This window comes from Halyomorpha halys, unplaced genomic scaffold (assembly GCF_000696795.3).
Source record: "Halyomorpha halys isolate HHAL.00 unplaced genomic scaffold, Hhal_1.1 Scaffold170.1, whole genome shotgun sequence".
In the NCBI taxonomy this organism is placed as follows: domain Eukaryota; kingdom Metazoa; phylum Arthropoda; class Insecta; order Hemiptera; family Pentatomidae; genus Halyomorpha; species Halyomorpha halys.
In genome coordinates this window covers 129,880-145,300 of record NW_027107231.1, presented here as the reverse complement: position 1 = coordinate 145,300, position 15,421 = coordinate 129,880, and the positions used below count along the sequence as shown (strand labels likewise).

General features: G+C 34.3%; 1 protein-coding gene across 2 annotated transcripts in view; it reads left to right on the top strand.

The window, feature by feature from the left end:
- The window catches only part of sno (strawberry notch), a gene marked incomplete at its 3' end in the record, with an annotated part of 54,012 nt that overhangs the window by 38,304 nt on the left and 287 nt on the right, over positions 1-15,421 (top strand). For both annotated transcript variants that reach the window (XM_067045515.1, XM_067045514.1), the window contains 6 exon segments: positions 1,912-2,076; positions 3,310-3,422; positions 3,519-3,690; positions 4,336-4,560; positions 5,818-6,005; positions 6,869-7,000. In XM_067045515.1, coding sequence (XP_066901616.1) covers positions 1,912-2,076; positions 3,310-3,422; positions 3,519-3,690; positions 4,336-4,560; positions 5,818-6,005; positions 6,869-7,000 — 995 coding nt within the window.

Sequence of the window (15,421 nt, the reverse complement as noted above, 5' to 3'; positions counted from 1 at the left end):
ACTGGCTTAAGTTGAGTCCTGCTCATCGAAAATGTATGTGCACACATAAAACCATATTTTATATTTTAAAAAAAATGGTCTTTTCAATCTACTAACTTTGAATTCAAGTAATTTAAAATAGTTCCTGGTATAAATTGATTAATGATGTAACAAAAAGATTTAAAACGGGGTGTTGTAAAACATGGACTGTCCGTAATGTTCTGAAACATATGACAAAAGTTGACCAGTAGATGATAAAAAAAGTCATTAATATAAAAAAAAGCAAAACCTACATAAGAGGCATAAATTAATTGTATCCTAAAACGAAATGCAAATTCAAGATGTATTGTTTAAAGAGTGGTAAAATGATTTATTAAATTGTAAGAAATGCTATTTTATAAAATTATATGTTAAGGTAGGCTTTTGTTGGTACTGCCTGCAATGGTGGTAGGCAGTTTTTGCTGGCATTTGACCACTGCTTTAATTGAAATGAACCGGCTCAATTTTGTTGGCATTCTAGGTACAGTACCTTCAGATTATCCAGTCTCGACCACTCCTAGCTCAGTCTATTAGTCATTAGTCTGACGTTTCTTGGTTATTATTACATTATGCTATGTCAAAGAAGAGTTTTGGTGATAATGTTCACCTTCCTATATTTTATTTACTTTTTCTTTCCTTTCAAATAAAATCAATTGAAATATTGTTAAAAATTTAAAGAAATTTTCATCTCAAATAAATACTCAAGTTCAAACATTAAAAATAATTTTGTGAACTATGAAAGTAATAGTTTACTAATTACCTACATAATGATAAAAACTGTTGCGATTTCTTTACAAATACATGTTATTTATTACTGAAATGATCATCTTGATATAACCATTGCTTTCCATAGTTATAACTATATTAACATCAAAAACACACCTTCAAGTCATTAAGTAATATTTCCTCATATTCTTTGTATATTTGGTATTTCCTATTGAAAATGCTACAAGAAGGCATCGCTCACTAGAAATTGGATTTTAATTACGTTACCACCATGTTGAACTAAAGAATGCGAATTAGCTACTTTACAGGAAACGAATAAGGAGCTTCATGTTAATAATTTGTTTATCTTTGGACGTTTTTAACTTCTATGAGCCCTACATTTATATTAAAAGATTTTGTTTTGCAAAACAATGCTTCTAGTAAATTAATGAAACTAGTGAAATCGAAAAATGCTATATTTCACATTTTTAGCTTTAAAATAGTTTAAAACTAGAATAGGTAGGTACAAGAGGAGTTGGTCACCACAGTAGGCTGTTTCGAAAAAATATACCAGCAGCAAGGGTTAGCAGTCATTACCAGCAAAAGTCTGTGTTTTAGGAAATATCTTTGGTAGTGGCCAGACTAGCTGAAACATTAGAGGTTTGAATTAAACAAATAAAGTTGTTGTGACTATTGGATTGTCATAATATTTATTAATTAAAATACCTATTCTTGGGCATAAAATTTAGGATATATTAATTAAATAAAATCCCATGTTTTTTTATCAGACAAATCATTTTTCAATATGACAAAAATACAATAATAGGTTAATGACACCAATCAACAGAACTTATTTGTGCCAAATGTTTTTTATTACTGATATTGCACTTTGGAAGGATTAGTTAATTTTTGTCAGATGCTTAGAAGGAAAAAGGGCCATTTATAAGTTCCAAGCAATTTAATTAATAAAAAAATATAAATTGTTTCTTGTAAACAAGTATTTTTTTCTCTTATATATTTGCCTATCTTTTGTGGGATATTTCAGTTTTATAAATTTTAATTATTTTCATATTTAAAAGGTGTCTAAAAAGATATTGAAGAGAGAAAAAAATATTTGAGCTATTATGTTTTGCCTAGTATTTCTTTCATTTCACTATTATTTGATTGAAAATATTTTTTAATTTCCAGAAAAACAAAGGTTCATGGATGGTTTGAAGGATGTAGCAATTATTTCTGAAGCTGCTAGTTCAGGTATTTCTCTTCAAAGTGATCGAAGAGCTAGAAATCAAAGAAGAAGAGTGCATATTACCCTTGAATTACCATGGAGTGCTGACAGAGCTATTCAACAATTTGGTAACTAATGTTTATTCGGTTTTCTTTGGCACAGTTGTAAAAATTATAAATATTGAAAATTAATTAACATACAGTAGTAATGTTCTAGTTATATGATGTTTGATATTGAGAAACCATGCCTGTGATGTGTTAAGATATTCCTATCTGATTAATTTTTTCTTTTTGAATTAATATTTATGTCCAATAGGAAACATGTTAGCTACCTCCCAATCATGAAAAAGTAAATGTTATACTAACAATTTTGTCCTCATTCTTTACTGCTTTGTTCAAATTAGTAGGTTTTTATTTATTTAACTGGAAGTTCTCTTGATTTAAAATTTGGTGTAGATTGCTGTGTCATTAATATAACACCTTTCAACTTCTTTTCTATGCTTATTTACTTTGAACATATTATTTTATAGTTGAATTTATTTGTTTTATTATATATTAATTGGGAACAGAATTTTTATTTCAGTTTGAATCAACTTCTATAATATCCCTTACTTATGTTTAAACTAATGTTTTCATTTATCTTTCTTTAGGACATATAGGAAATTTCATCAATAAATTTTTATTCCATTATGTCTATGAAAAATGGCCTAATTGGAGTAATAAATGAAATCACAATCACAATTAATTTATAAAAAATACTTTTCAATTAGCTGGAGCATTCATTACCAATTAAGGTCTTTGTCTGTTTTCCTATCAGTGTTCTTTAATTAGGCAGGCTATGGATTATGAATTTATCTAAATTTATAAAAACTTTTGATAAAAATTATATTCAAGTTCAATAATTTCTTTAAAACAATGTCACTATCATCATTCTTCACATTGAAGAACAGTACAATGTTGTGAAACACTATGGATGACATTGTATTAAAACAAACTAGTTGGTGAAAGGAAAACAATAGTCCAGGAAAAAAAAAATGTGTAAAATATTGTATAAAATATCCAAATCCAGCAAACAACAACTTTTTTGATTAACTTATATTAATAGATGGAAAGCTTATCTAAACATCTATATATTATGTTCAGAATTTCCCCTTTTTTCCATTAAGAGCTTTTTTAAATAGCATCTGCATACATGTATATTTAGATTAATTGTGTGTTACACTTTATTACAAATTTTTATCAAGTTGGGTTTTTCATTTTTTTATGTATTTTAAATGATTATTTTATTTTGATACTAATATTAGGTATTTTATAGTATTATATTTATTCCATTATATATAGATTTGTTTTCTATTTTTACAGGAAGAACTCATAGAAGTAATCAAGTCAATGCTCCTGAATACATTTTTCTTATATCAGACCTGGCTGGTGAAAGGAGATTTGCTTCAATTGTTGCTAAACGGCTTGAAAGTTTGGTAAGATGATTTAAATTATTTCCAATGTTATTCTTTCTATTATTATTAATAATTATATTAAAATTTTATTTATTTTCTGCATTTAATTGGCATTAGGGAGCTTTAACTCATGGTGATAGGAGGGCTACTGAAACTAGAGATTTATCCAGATTTAACATTGACAACAAATATGGCCGATCAGCTTTGGAAGCTACAATGAGAACCATCATGGGATATGAAGCTCCTCTTGTTCCTCCACCTAGTGACTATGAAGGAGATTTTATGAAAGGTTATATTTATGAATTATAGTATTATCATTTTTAGAGTAGAGTTGTTGAAAACTAAAGTCATCGAGTTAATTTACAACAAATGAGTGTTATTTATATGTTATACTCATAGTGATATTCCATAATTGTATGTATTTTGGAATATTAAACATTTATACATACTTTGGCTAATGTTCTTATCGTTGGTTAATGCTCATATTGTAATCTTATTATATATTAGCAAGGATGTTTGTGATTGACCTATTCCATTCTAATTATATCTGTATTATTCTTTTTTATTCCCGATTATTGTAAATCTAGATACATGAAAGAGAATGTGTATCTTTGTCCCCTACAAACTTTGAAACTGTCCAACCAATTATAATTAACTTTTCTGGTTCTTCACAAAGGTCAAGAAAACAACCCAGTGAAATATGTTTACTATTGGCATGGCCATTTGGTTAATTTAATTTTACAATTTTTATGGAACATACCTAATTTTTTCTCGTTAAAGCTCTTTAGCTTTTGTTCATAAAATAAATCTCCAAGATTTAAAGTAATCTCCTTATTATTACTATTTTAGTGTGGGCTGACTACTTTGTATTGCTGTTTTATTTATATTTTTATTTCTGTATATCAGGTTTGATAATTGTTTTTTCTTATTTCAGATGTTGCTGCTGCATTAGTTGGTGTTGGACTTATTGTTAACAATGATACCAATCCTGGAAGTTTGGTCTTAGATAAAGATCATAACAATATGAGTAAATTTTTGAACAGAATACTGGGGATGCCTGTTGAATTGCAAAATAGACTGTTCAAGTACTTTACAGATACATTGCAGGCCATTATTACGCAAGCGAAGAAAACAGGAAGATTTGATTTAGGGATATTGGGTATTTTTTATTTATTAACTATACTTAAATTCAGATTATTTTTCTCTGAGATTAATTGTTAAGTTAAGTAATGCAAAGTTTCCTTTAATTATGTTATTGTTAAGTAATACAAGTTCTCTTGATCCTCTGATTATTAATTATCTTCTTTTCTTTTATTTTTTCCTCATTTTGGGTCTCAGTGTAGAGGAGCCTTTATCCCAGTCCTCTCGGTTTTGTGCCAACAGCTTCAATCACCTAGTGTCTTCCTTTTTCCGAAAAGACTTTCCATATCCAAGATTATTTATTTAATGTACTCTGAATCAATTGTACTCATTTTTGTGTAACTAGGATTGTTGACCAAGGAACAGTGTAAATTAATTTACAAATTATTCTTAAATGTATTTTGGGTTGAATATTTCCAATATAGGTAAACTTTTTAGAATATTTTACAGAGTATTGAAATCGATTATGATGTTTTTGTGGATGCTGATTTAGAAAAAAACCTTCAGAATATTTAGATTTCCCCATATTGATGGACTTAATTAGTTCTTATTCAGCATAATGAACCTTGTTATAAGAGAGATAAAATTCACTTTAAGTTGTTTTGTTTAGTATAATTTATCGTAATACTCCTTATAGTGCTAATTATTCCTTCATTCACTAATGGCAATATCTTTATTTTTTAGTGGTAGTGGTTTGTTTCTTGATTTCTTTGGTTGTTGGTTATGACCACCTGTGCCTGTATGTTTTTACCATTTGATCATAATTCCAAAGTTTCATTAATGATTATTAATTATATTTAGGTTATTAATGCTGGAAGACATTAATTTTTATAAATCGTTTGAGCTTTAGCCTAAATGCATGTGTAACTAATATTGTACAAATATTATCGGGGGCAATAAATTTTTCACTTGTAGTCTTGAAAACTCCATTGCTAAGTTAAATACAAAAAATAGTACTTTTGAGTCAATTGAAAGCACTTAAAATCAGAACAATCATGGGTAGCAAGTATTATCTGCTTTTATTTATAGTTAGATACTTATAATTACTGACTAAATTAGTCTCCTCATTTAGTTTGAATATTTAGGTAAAATACTCACCACTTAAGTACTTATTTAAATATGTAATAATGCGCAAATTAATATGTAATAGTCTGGCTGAATACTTTTTGTAGGAAAATACAAATTCATTCATACTTATGAGTATTAGCTCCACTTAATTAATGATTTGGTATTAGCAAAAAAAATATATGCATTTCTTAATTTTTTTTTTTTTTAGACCTTGGAACTGCTGGAGAAAATGTGAAAAGGGTTAAAGTTTTCAAATACTTAAGGAAACATGTAACTGGAGTTGCTACTACTGAATTACATATAGTTCATGTTGAAAGAGGCATGAACTTTGATGAAGCCTTAGAGCGATGGACACAATTGAGTGGTTCAAAAGAAGGATTTTATTTGTCTCACCAGGTATTTTTTTTTAAAAAAAGATATTAAGATTTTTATTGGAGCCCTCTAAATTCCTAACACATTGAGGAAAATTTGTTAATTGTGCTTTTATAATGGATGATTTTCTTCTCTGAGTGTCCGATTGTTCTTTTTTAGTTTTTAAATTTATTTATGCTGATTATTCTGACGGCTTGTGAGTTTTGCATGTTATATGTGGTTAGTATCCAGGGTTTTATTTTTAATTTTGGTTTTATATGACGCATGCTACTGTGTTAAGTAGTATTGACACAGAATTGTGCTATTTTTAACATTAATTTTTTTGCCTTTCAAATGAAATATTCCTTTTTTTATTTGTGATTGGTATGACTGGAATATTGTAGTTTTTAAAATCCTTATACTGTAGGAATTAAAAATAAAATATAAATTTTATATTTTATTACATTATAATTATATATATGTTTAAGATAGAACATAAGTTTTATAAAATAATAGTAATTTTTGGTGATTGTTTTAAAAAATAAAAATCAATCAACTGTTTTTTTACCCTTCTAATTATTTTTACTAATTTAAGGTTAGTTTGGTATGTCAATTTCTCTTACTTTGCACATTAATTCTTAATTTTGCTGTAAAACTTTAGGTCCATTATAAGTTTTCTCTAATCTTAATTTCTATTGATTATTATAACTTATGCTTATTTTTACAAAATATACAAATCCTAGTTATTTCAATTAATCAATGTTGTAGTCAACTGTGAAAATCAGGTGCCGTCTTAACTTAGACCCTTTTATTTTAGTGAATTATTTCATATAATGAACTAGAGTGTATGATGTTAATTGTTATTGCGAACATACATATTTTGAATATATATATTTTTTTTTTTTCAGATAAGAAATGGTAAACAAACTGCAATTCTTGCTGAAGCATTAGAGAGCAGTAGTAGTGGTAAACCAGTAAAGAAAGGAGACGGAAAAAAAGATCAGTTGTACACAATTTACAGGCCTAATACAGGATTGCAAGTATGTTGAATTTTTTATGAATATATCATGTTACATCAGTTGTGTAAAGTTTACTTTGTTTAGTTTACTTTAAAATACGAATGTTTTTTCTAGGCATTAAATTTTTAAAAAGCTTAGCTTCATGAATATTTTTTTAATAGGAATTAACCAATAACTTACATTATTTCTTGAAACATGATTTAATTTATTTTTGTATATAAATATGAAAGGTTATTATGCATATTGTATTACATTATTTTTATGTTTTTCACATATTTGTCACAATTACTGAAAATTATCTTTTAGGTTATTAATCAATCACCTATTTTAAAACTTGATATCCCTTGACTGTTGTTAGAAAGATGTTCTCTTAGACCTACGAATTTAGCCTGTTTAATTATTTTAAAGCTTTTTTTTAAATTTATATGTATATAATGTGAAAATATAAATTTATTTAAAAATAAATAAAGGGAAAATCGATAATTTTGAAGATGACAAGGTCAAATAAAAAGATTAAATATTAAAAAATATGAGTATTTTTATTTTTAATTATACATAAAATATTATAAACTCTTAATCTCTGGGCGGGTTTCTAGGCAATCAGAACAGTCAACTTGTTTATTAACTACCTTTACAAATATACTTAAATTATATTTTGTACAACACTAACCAATTTATACAATGTTCTGTTTGATGATGGAAGGTTTTCTTTGTCTTCTTTCTCAACAAACTAACACTTGCTGTAAACAATCTTTCAGCAAACAAACACTGACTGTTAACAAAGCATTTGTCCTTTAAAAGTTTTCACTCATCTCATTCACTGATGATCAAAAACAAAAGAGTCCCTTATTCTTATTGGGTGACTCATCGATGTCTTCTTTTTCAAGATGTCTACCCTTGAGCTAGACAAAATTTGATGAGGACCTCCTGCATCCAGGAAACATCATTCCCCGCCCACACCTAAGCAACGAACCCAACAACAAGCAAGTTTTCTTCCTTCCCCTTCTATAGGTGTTAGTTCTCAACATCGATTGTAGCACTACAGTTTTAAGTTTTTTCTTATGATTTCCTTTATGAATAATTTTCTTTAATACTTATTCTTAACTTCTATTTTTTCTTAAATTTACTGTAACTGCAATTATGATGGGAAGTTAAATAAAGTTTAAAATATTTGAATCTGTTCAACATGGTCGCTATTCAACGGACTTTTTGAAGAATAAACGCTGCCATCTTGGCTTTGAACGATATCTTTTGTGACCGTATATTTTACTGAACAAAATTGGTTAGCTTTCTGTTTGGTTTAACAAAGCAAATGAACAATATTGAAAGGATACATAAAATAAAAACATATTAAAAACCCTTTATACATAAATATATACTATTTACTAAAAAAAAAAGGATATTACAATATGTATATGCATATACATATTTAATAAAAATTAATCTGTGCTGCTACAACTCATGAAGGGTTAAGGCTGCAGTACTTTGTAAGGAAGTACTTTTACTTGAGCAATGGTTGTGCAAGGAGATGGTTTGGTCAGAATCATGCTTGACAGCCAAATTTTTACCCAATTAAGGGTATTCACTTTATGAGGCTGGGTGAACACTGGATCCTTGCGGTTAGTAGCACCCTGCCTTACCAGTGAGCTACCCACTCCAAATATATATATAAACTTAAGTATCGGCAAAAGCAAAATGTTAAAAAAGAGAAGAAAGAATAAGATCTGACATGCTTGGACTGCTGTAATATATCTCTTTATATACATTCGATCAGCTGATCCCCTCAGTAACTCCCTCCCCCCACCAGTTTACGAACAATCCTCATACACTAATAAAAACTATATAATATAATAACATAAACGAACAATATAATATAACAGCAAAAACAATAAAAAAACTATTTACAATAAAAATGAATTCCTATGTACATATCATTGTAAAAAAACTCACAAGCTCCCTAAAATAAATACTAAATACATAATTTAAACCTAAGAATAAGATAAAAAAAAAAAAAAAAAAATCATTCAGTAAATGAGCAAGTTAAAATGAAAAAGACAATATTTAAAAAAGTCAAAAACAATCTTAAAACAAAAAAGAATAAATGGAATAAATAACTAAATTTTTTGTAATCTAGTCTAGTAGTGGCTGACAATATGAGAATACTCCAGTTTTTATATTGTCATTGTCGAAAGTTTTAATTCTTCAATATGAACAGTTCTTCTCTTTTTGGGTTCTCTGATACTTTTTACTGTAACCATATTGTGATCCCTTATAATTATTACCCTGAATAGACCCTCGTATCGCTGTATCTCTTTACCCCTGTTAGACCCCAGCTTTCTATATACTATTGTCCTAATTTTGATCGCTCCCATCCTGTCTGACCTTTAAATTCTCCTGCGCCACCCTCCTGCTTTTTTCCTTTTCCATTTTTCCCCACGCCTTCTCCCATAACTTTCTTCGAGCAACATGGATGTTGTGTATCTCCTCACTGTCCACTGCTGTGCCCTAATAGTCCCACCGATGTCCTCAAAGACCAAAGAGGATCTCAAATGGTGAAAACTCCGTAACAGTGTGTACTGAATGATTATATGCCGCTATAGCCTTTGGCATTGCTATATCAGATTCCAATCCCTTGTCGATATGACATAAGCGAAGATGGTCACTCAACGTGTCATGAAGCCGCTCTGTACCTCCTCTATCTTGGGGTGTCCTGGCGTGTTGAGGTGCCATATCACATCAAAGTCCTTCATTTCAGTTCAAATCCTGGCATTGTCGAATATTCTGCCTCCGTTCTATACAATGCGCTCTGGAACTCCATAGAATTGGAACCACAATTGAAAAGCTGTCAACACTGCTTCCGACAACTTGTCCTGCACCTGGTGCATCATTGCCGCCCTGCTGAAGGTATCAATCATGGTTATCCATTTATATCCTCTCCGTGTGAAAGTATCGATCTGTAGATCGGTGAGCAGTGCATCTGAGATATGTGTCTCTTCTTGTCTCCCTTTTGGTGGATTTCTGTTATATTTTGTTCTTGGACAAACTTCACAATTTCCTACAACTTCTGTGATTGTCCTCTTCATCCCCCATCAAAAGTACTTTCTCTTTAACGCTTGCAGTCAGTGTCTCTGAGATTCCGCAGTGATTTGTTTCGCCCTGATGATATGCTACAGTCACCTCTCTCTGGCATTCGTCCTCCCAAAGGGTTTCCACCATCAGCTTGCATCGGGTATATGCCCTGTCTATTCCTATGTGGTCATCATGCCATAGCTGCTTGATCTTCTCCCAAATGGTTTCATTTCCAACATGCTGGTGACAATTTTCTCCAGGCTTCAAAGTTTTATTCAATGTTCTACCGATCTGGTCGTTCTTCACGACTGGCTGCGACCAAATCATCGTAATATTGCTCCTCTCATTCTTGCTACACTCAATTTTGACTAATTCCGTGGTTCTTGTCTTCCATATAATCTGCCGCTATTTGTCATTGATGATGTCCTCAAGTTCCTTCATATTTTCTTAGCTCTCATTAGACTAAGATTCCTCCCTATCATCTTCCTCCGCTGCATTCTAATAATCTTCCTCTCTCAGCGTCCATTCTCGTAGAAACTGTCTTACTCTAGACAGTTCCCTTGTCTTCTAACAAGGTGTTCACAGTTATGGTTCAAGATAAGCAATCAGCTACCACATTTTCTTTGCCTGGTTTATATATTATTTCCATATTGTACTATCCCAATAACTCCTTCCAACGCTTAATCCTGGCGGAAGACTCCTTCAACTTTCCTCCCCACTGCAGGGGCTGGGTCCTTTGCTGGGGCCCATTTAAGCTCAAAAAGTCCCCATTTTTGGAGCGATCATCCAAACTAAATCTGCAAGAATTGCCTAGGCATTAGGATCAGTTGTCAAATTCAGTTTTCCAAAAAAAATCCATCGTCAATTTGAATATCCTACGATGGTCAAGGAGGCTCAAATACCTGTCTCGATAGCGGTATATATGTCTTAATTATGAAGTTAAATTCTTATGGGAAATTGAATTCTAAAACATTTGTTTACGGTGTTGGGCAATAGGATGCCTTCAGAATGCATCAAATCAGAAAAAAAAAACCACTAATATAAAGTTAAAATCATCATGAAGAAAATACCATTATGTATACTCCATCCTTTTTAGGTTTGCTGGAAAAATTAAAAAAATCCACAATACTCTCAAAAGAGAAAACCACATGTCACTGTTATGACCCAGCAAAAATCAAATAAAAATTTGTATTTATTTTTGTGCGCTCTACACCTGTATATTCCTCTTCAATAGGACTGCCACTAGGAATTACTTCATGGAGGGAAATGGCTGAGTGCCGCCTCTCTTTCTTAGCATGGTTTTCACGTTTCCATGCTAGTTATGTCTTCTAGTCCTCTCTTCCTCTCTCAACCTCTTGAGGATGGCTGTGATGAATTTCTTCATTGTGTTCCAGTGCTGGTCTGATTTGAAAGTAGCATATACCTCACCACGTTTTCTGATGTGATGCGTCCTCCACATACTCTCTCCAATTAACTTCTTTCTGCCGCAAAGCGAATACAAGTGTTCTGCGGTTTCCTCGACAGTCTGACATCCAGGGCATTCTGCGGTATTGTCCAGTTTGAATCGGTACTGGTAGGGTCTAAAGCAACATGTCCAGGCATAAATTGGGTTATGTTAAAATCCACCTCACCATCCTGGCGGCCATACCACGTGCCCACATTGGGTATTAACCTGCGAGTCCACTGTCCGGAATCTGCAGCCTCCCAATGCTGCTGCCACTGGTTGATGGTTATTTTCCGCTCTTCTTCTCTCGAAACGTGTAAGCATCGTCTGTAGTGCCTGCTTCTTTCTTCAACAAGGAGTTTCACAGGCGGCATTCGGGCTATCACGCACACCGCCTCGTTGGAAACAGTTCGAAAAGCACTAACTGTCCTTAAAGAAACTGCGATAAACTGAAACCATCTGTCTCCTGTACGATTTGGTAACCATCGCTTCTTTCCAAATCGGGGCTGCATATAACATAATGGAGGGGACAACAGTAGCAAGAAGCCTTCAACTACTTTCTTTCTTTGGGACCTCCAACGTTTGGCATAAGGCATGACAAAAAGGATGCTACTTTAGCAGATTTGGTGCTGATATACTCCGTGTGAAGATTAAAGCGGAGACGTGCATCGATCATAACTCCTAGGTACTTAAAGCAAGACTGGGAACGAATTTCGTGCCTACCCACCGTAACAGTGAAGGACTCAGTTTGCTTCCTGGTAGTTACAAGGAGAACCTCGGTCTTGTGATCTGCAAGTTGTAGGCCTACCGAAGGCAGCCAACCTCAGACCATAGCAACAGCCTGGTTAGCGATGAGGGTAACTTCTTCCAAGTACTTCGCCGCCACTACAACTGCAACGTCATCTGCGAATCCCACAATTGTGGCTCCCTCCGGCATTGTCAATTTGAATATTGCGTCAAACATGACATTCCACAGAGGAGGCCCTAATACCGAGCCCTTTGGGACACCACCAGTCACCTTGTAACTCCTTTGGCCAATGTCTGAAAAATAAAACAGAACTCTATCTTTGAAATAGTCTGTGAGAACTTTCATAAGATAGGCTGGCACCGCCATAGTCCGTAGGGCATCTATTATACAGGTCCATCTTGCTGTGTTAAATGCATTCTTAACGTCTAGCGTGATGATTGCTGCATAACACTTAGCACCTCTCTTCCACCTGCAATTGCCGTGCGGGCTATCTCGACTACCAATCCAACAGCATCTATCGTGGATCGCTCTTTACGAAATCGGTATTGAGCACGCAAGAGGCCATTAACTCCCTCCGTGAACTCTTGTAGCCTGAAGAAAGGATTTTCTCGAATGCCTTATCCATAGTATTCAATAAGCAAATTGGACGATAGGTTGACTGGTCTTCCAGTCTTCCCTTACTCTTTGGAATGAGTAAAAGGCGGTGTCTCTTCCAAGGTTTCGGAATTGAGCCTTCATGAATGCACGTATTGAAGAGATCGATGAAAAGATCCAGCCGTTTCCTGAGAGCCAACTTCAGAGCTACATTAGGAATTCCGTCCAATCCTGGTGCCTTGCCATGGTTTAGGTCCGAGGCGATGTCCTCTTATCTCTTTCTGTGTAATTTGTAGAAAATCCCTTAAAAATATATATATAAGACCCCATGAGTCTACATCCACCTCATCAGAGTTCTCTCCAGTATCGTCGTTTGCTTTCTTTAATGGCTTGTTGGAGGTTCCTTCTAGCTCTCTTGAACTCTTCTTGCTGTACAGAAAACTCTGGCAGACGTCTCGCTTGCTGGTAACATCTTCTTGCTAGGTTACAGCACCTGTGAAGATCGTCAATAGTATCTGTCCACCAGTAAACTGAGGAATGATGTTTTCCAGGCTTTGAACGGGTCATAGCTGTATCACAAGCCCCAGATATAAAAGAGGTCAGTATATGCGCCTTTTCCTCGGCTGACCCTTTTAATTCACACTCATCCTCTAGCATTAAAGTGAATAAAGTGTCATCAAAAGTTTTTTTATTCCAGCCATTGGTTCTCCATCGACAACTCTTCTTTCTTGTAGGCATATGCAGTGTGATCAATATAGCCTGGTGATCACTGTTTGTATAAAATCTACAAACCTCCCAAGTAGCGATCCGATGCATGCGTCCACTGACAAATGTCAAATCAATGATAGATGATCTTCCTGCTCTTGTGAACATTGGGTTTGTTCCGGTGTTCATAAGGATCATATCCTTTAGTTGTGCGAAAGCTTCCAGGAGAACTTCACCTCGTCAATTTGTTATTCTACTTCCCCATTCCGTTCCCCATGCGTTGAAATCACCATCAATGGTTGGTATGATAGCTGGATTATGGTAACTAACCTATAAGACAATGCGATACAACAAAGTCTTACTTGACACTTACTACTTCCGCTGGGGTGGTCAGCGTCACCATTTTCTGCTCATAATGCGCATTGTGGTTTCTGGTCACAGTCAGTAGCTTTGTGACCCGCTTTACCACAGTTTCGACATAAGGAGGTCCTATTCTTTCCAACACCATTCCGGGCTATGGGGGTACTCCCAGCAACGTAAACACTTTGCAACTCTAAGTCTTTCGCATATACAGCTAACAACAAGGCCTACTTGAACCTTTCCTTTAGCCATAACCTTCCTAGCTTGGAGAACCGGAAGTGAAATAACCGCTGTTTGTCTACCTCCATATGCTTGACGGATAGATTTCACTGCTGTGGTGGGCACTGAATCTTCACCCAGGCTTAGGTTTTAAGGCCTCCACAACCTCCTCTTTTGTGGTGAGAGCATCCAAATCTCGCAGCTCCGAAAGGGACTCCTCTGTCCAAGTTCGGACTTCCGCCCCTTCACCAAGCTCTCCCTCCATTGAGCTTTTTAGCAAGAGATTGCTCTTTCTTCCGGTCCAATTGGAGTAGCAGGTCACCTTTATTAATTTTCCGGACCTTGGTGATTGAAGAGACCATCTCCACCATGGCCGGATCTTCTCTAACCTTTAGCAGGATATCTGCGTAGAACTGGCTATCTGATATTTTTACAATCACGGCATCGGGCCTCGGAGGCTTGGGCCGAGGTTCGTCCTCGATCTTTTTCGGACTTCTTGCCATAGCTCCTCCTGTTGTTCTCTCCGTTGAACTGTATTATATTGGACCTCTGAGGGTGATCTGCATTATGATGCACCACTGGTGCATTGGGTTGTATGGTTTTCTTCTTGGCCTTCCTTTTATCACCTGTTAAAGAAGGTGTGGTTACTGTTTTAATAGCATTCTTCCTAGGTGGACTTACTTCCTTCGTTTGGGTGTGGCTCTCTGCAGTTTCAATAAGGCGTGTTTCTAACTTTTCAAAGTAAAGTTGTATTTCGTATGCAAAACTCCTTATCTTACCATGGACATTATTCTTGGTACCAATGAAGGAGAGAAGCTGCTTAATTTTGCTCCCAAGATTTTGCATCACTTCTGATGTGGTTAGTCTTGTGGCATTAGATGCTACAATGGCCAAGCCTCCCACCATTGCAGCACTGCGGTCGTATGATGACGATGCCGGGGAACCAGCTTTCGCATTGCCTATTGGCGCCCATACTGGGGTTCCCTGCACCGTAGTACAAATAACTTTATCTTCCATCATTTGTGACTTCAGATTTTCACATTTTATACCTCCTGCCAGGTTTTGAAACAGCCACCTCTAACCTGAGGAACAGACGCTGACCAGTATGCCGCCTATTCTAGGAACTGTCGCGTCTGGATTTTAATCTAGTTTTGGTCCACCCTGGGTATTTTATTTCCCCGGTTCCCGCCATATCTGGTGAGAATCCCCCTATCTGCCACCTGGGGAGGCGCCCGATGGGAGCTTGCTACTCCACACGGGTGTATGTGTGTGTGTGTGTGTGTTTGTTTGTTTGTTTGTACAT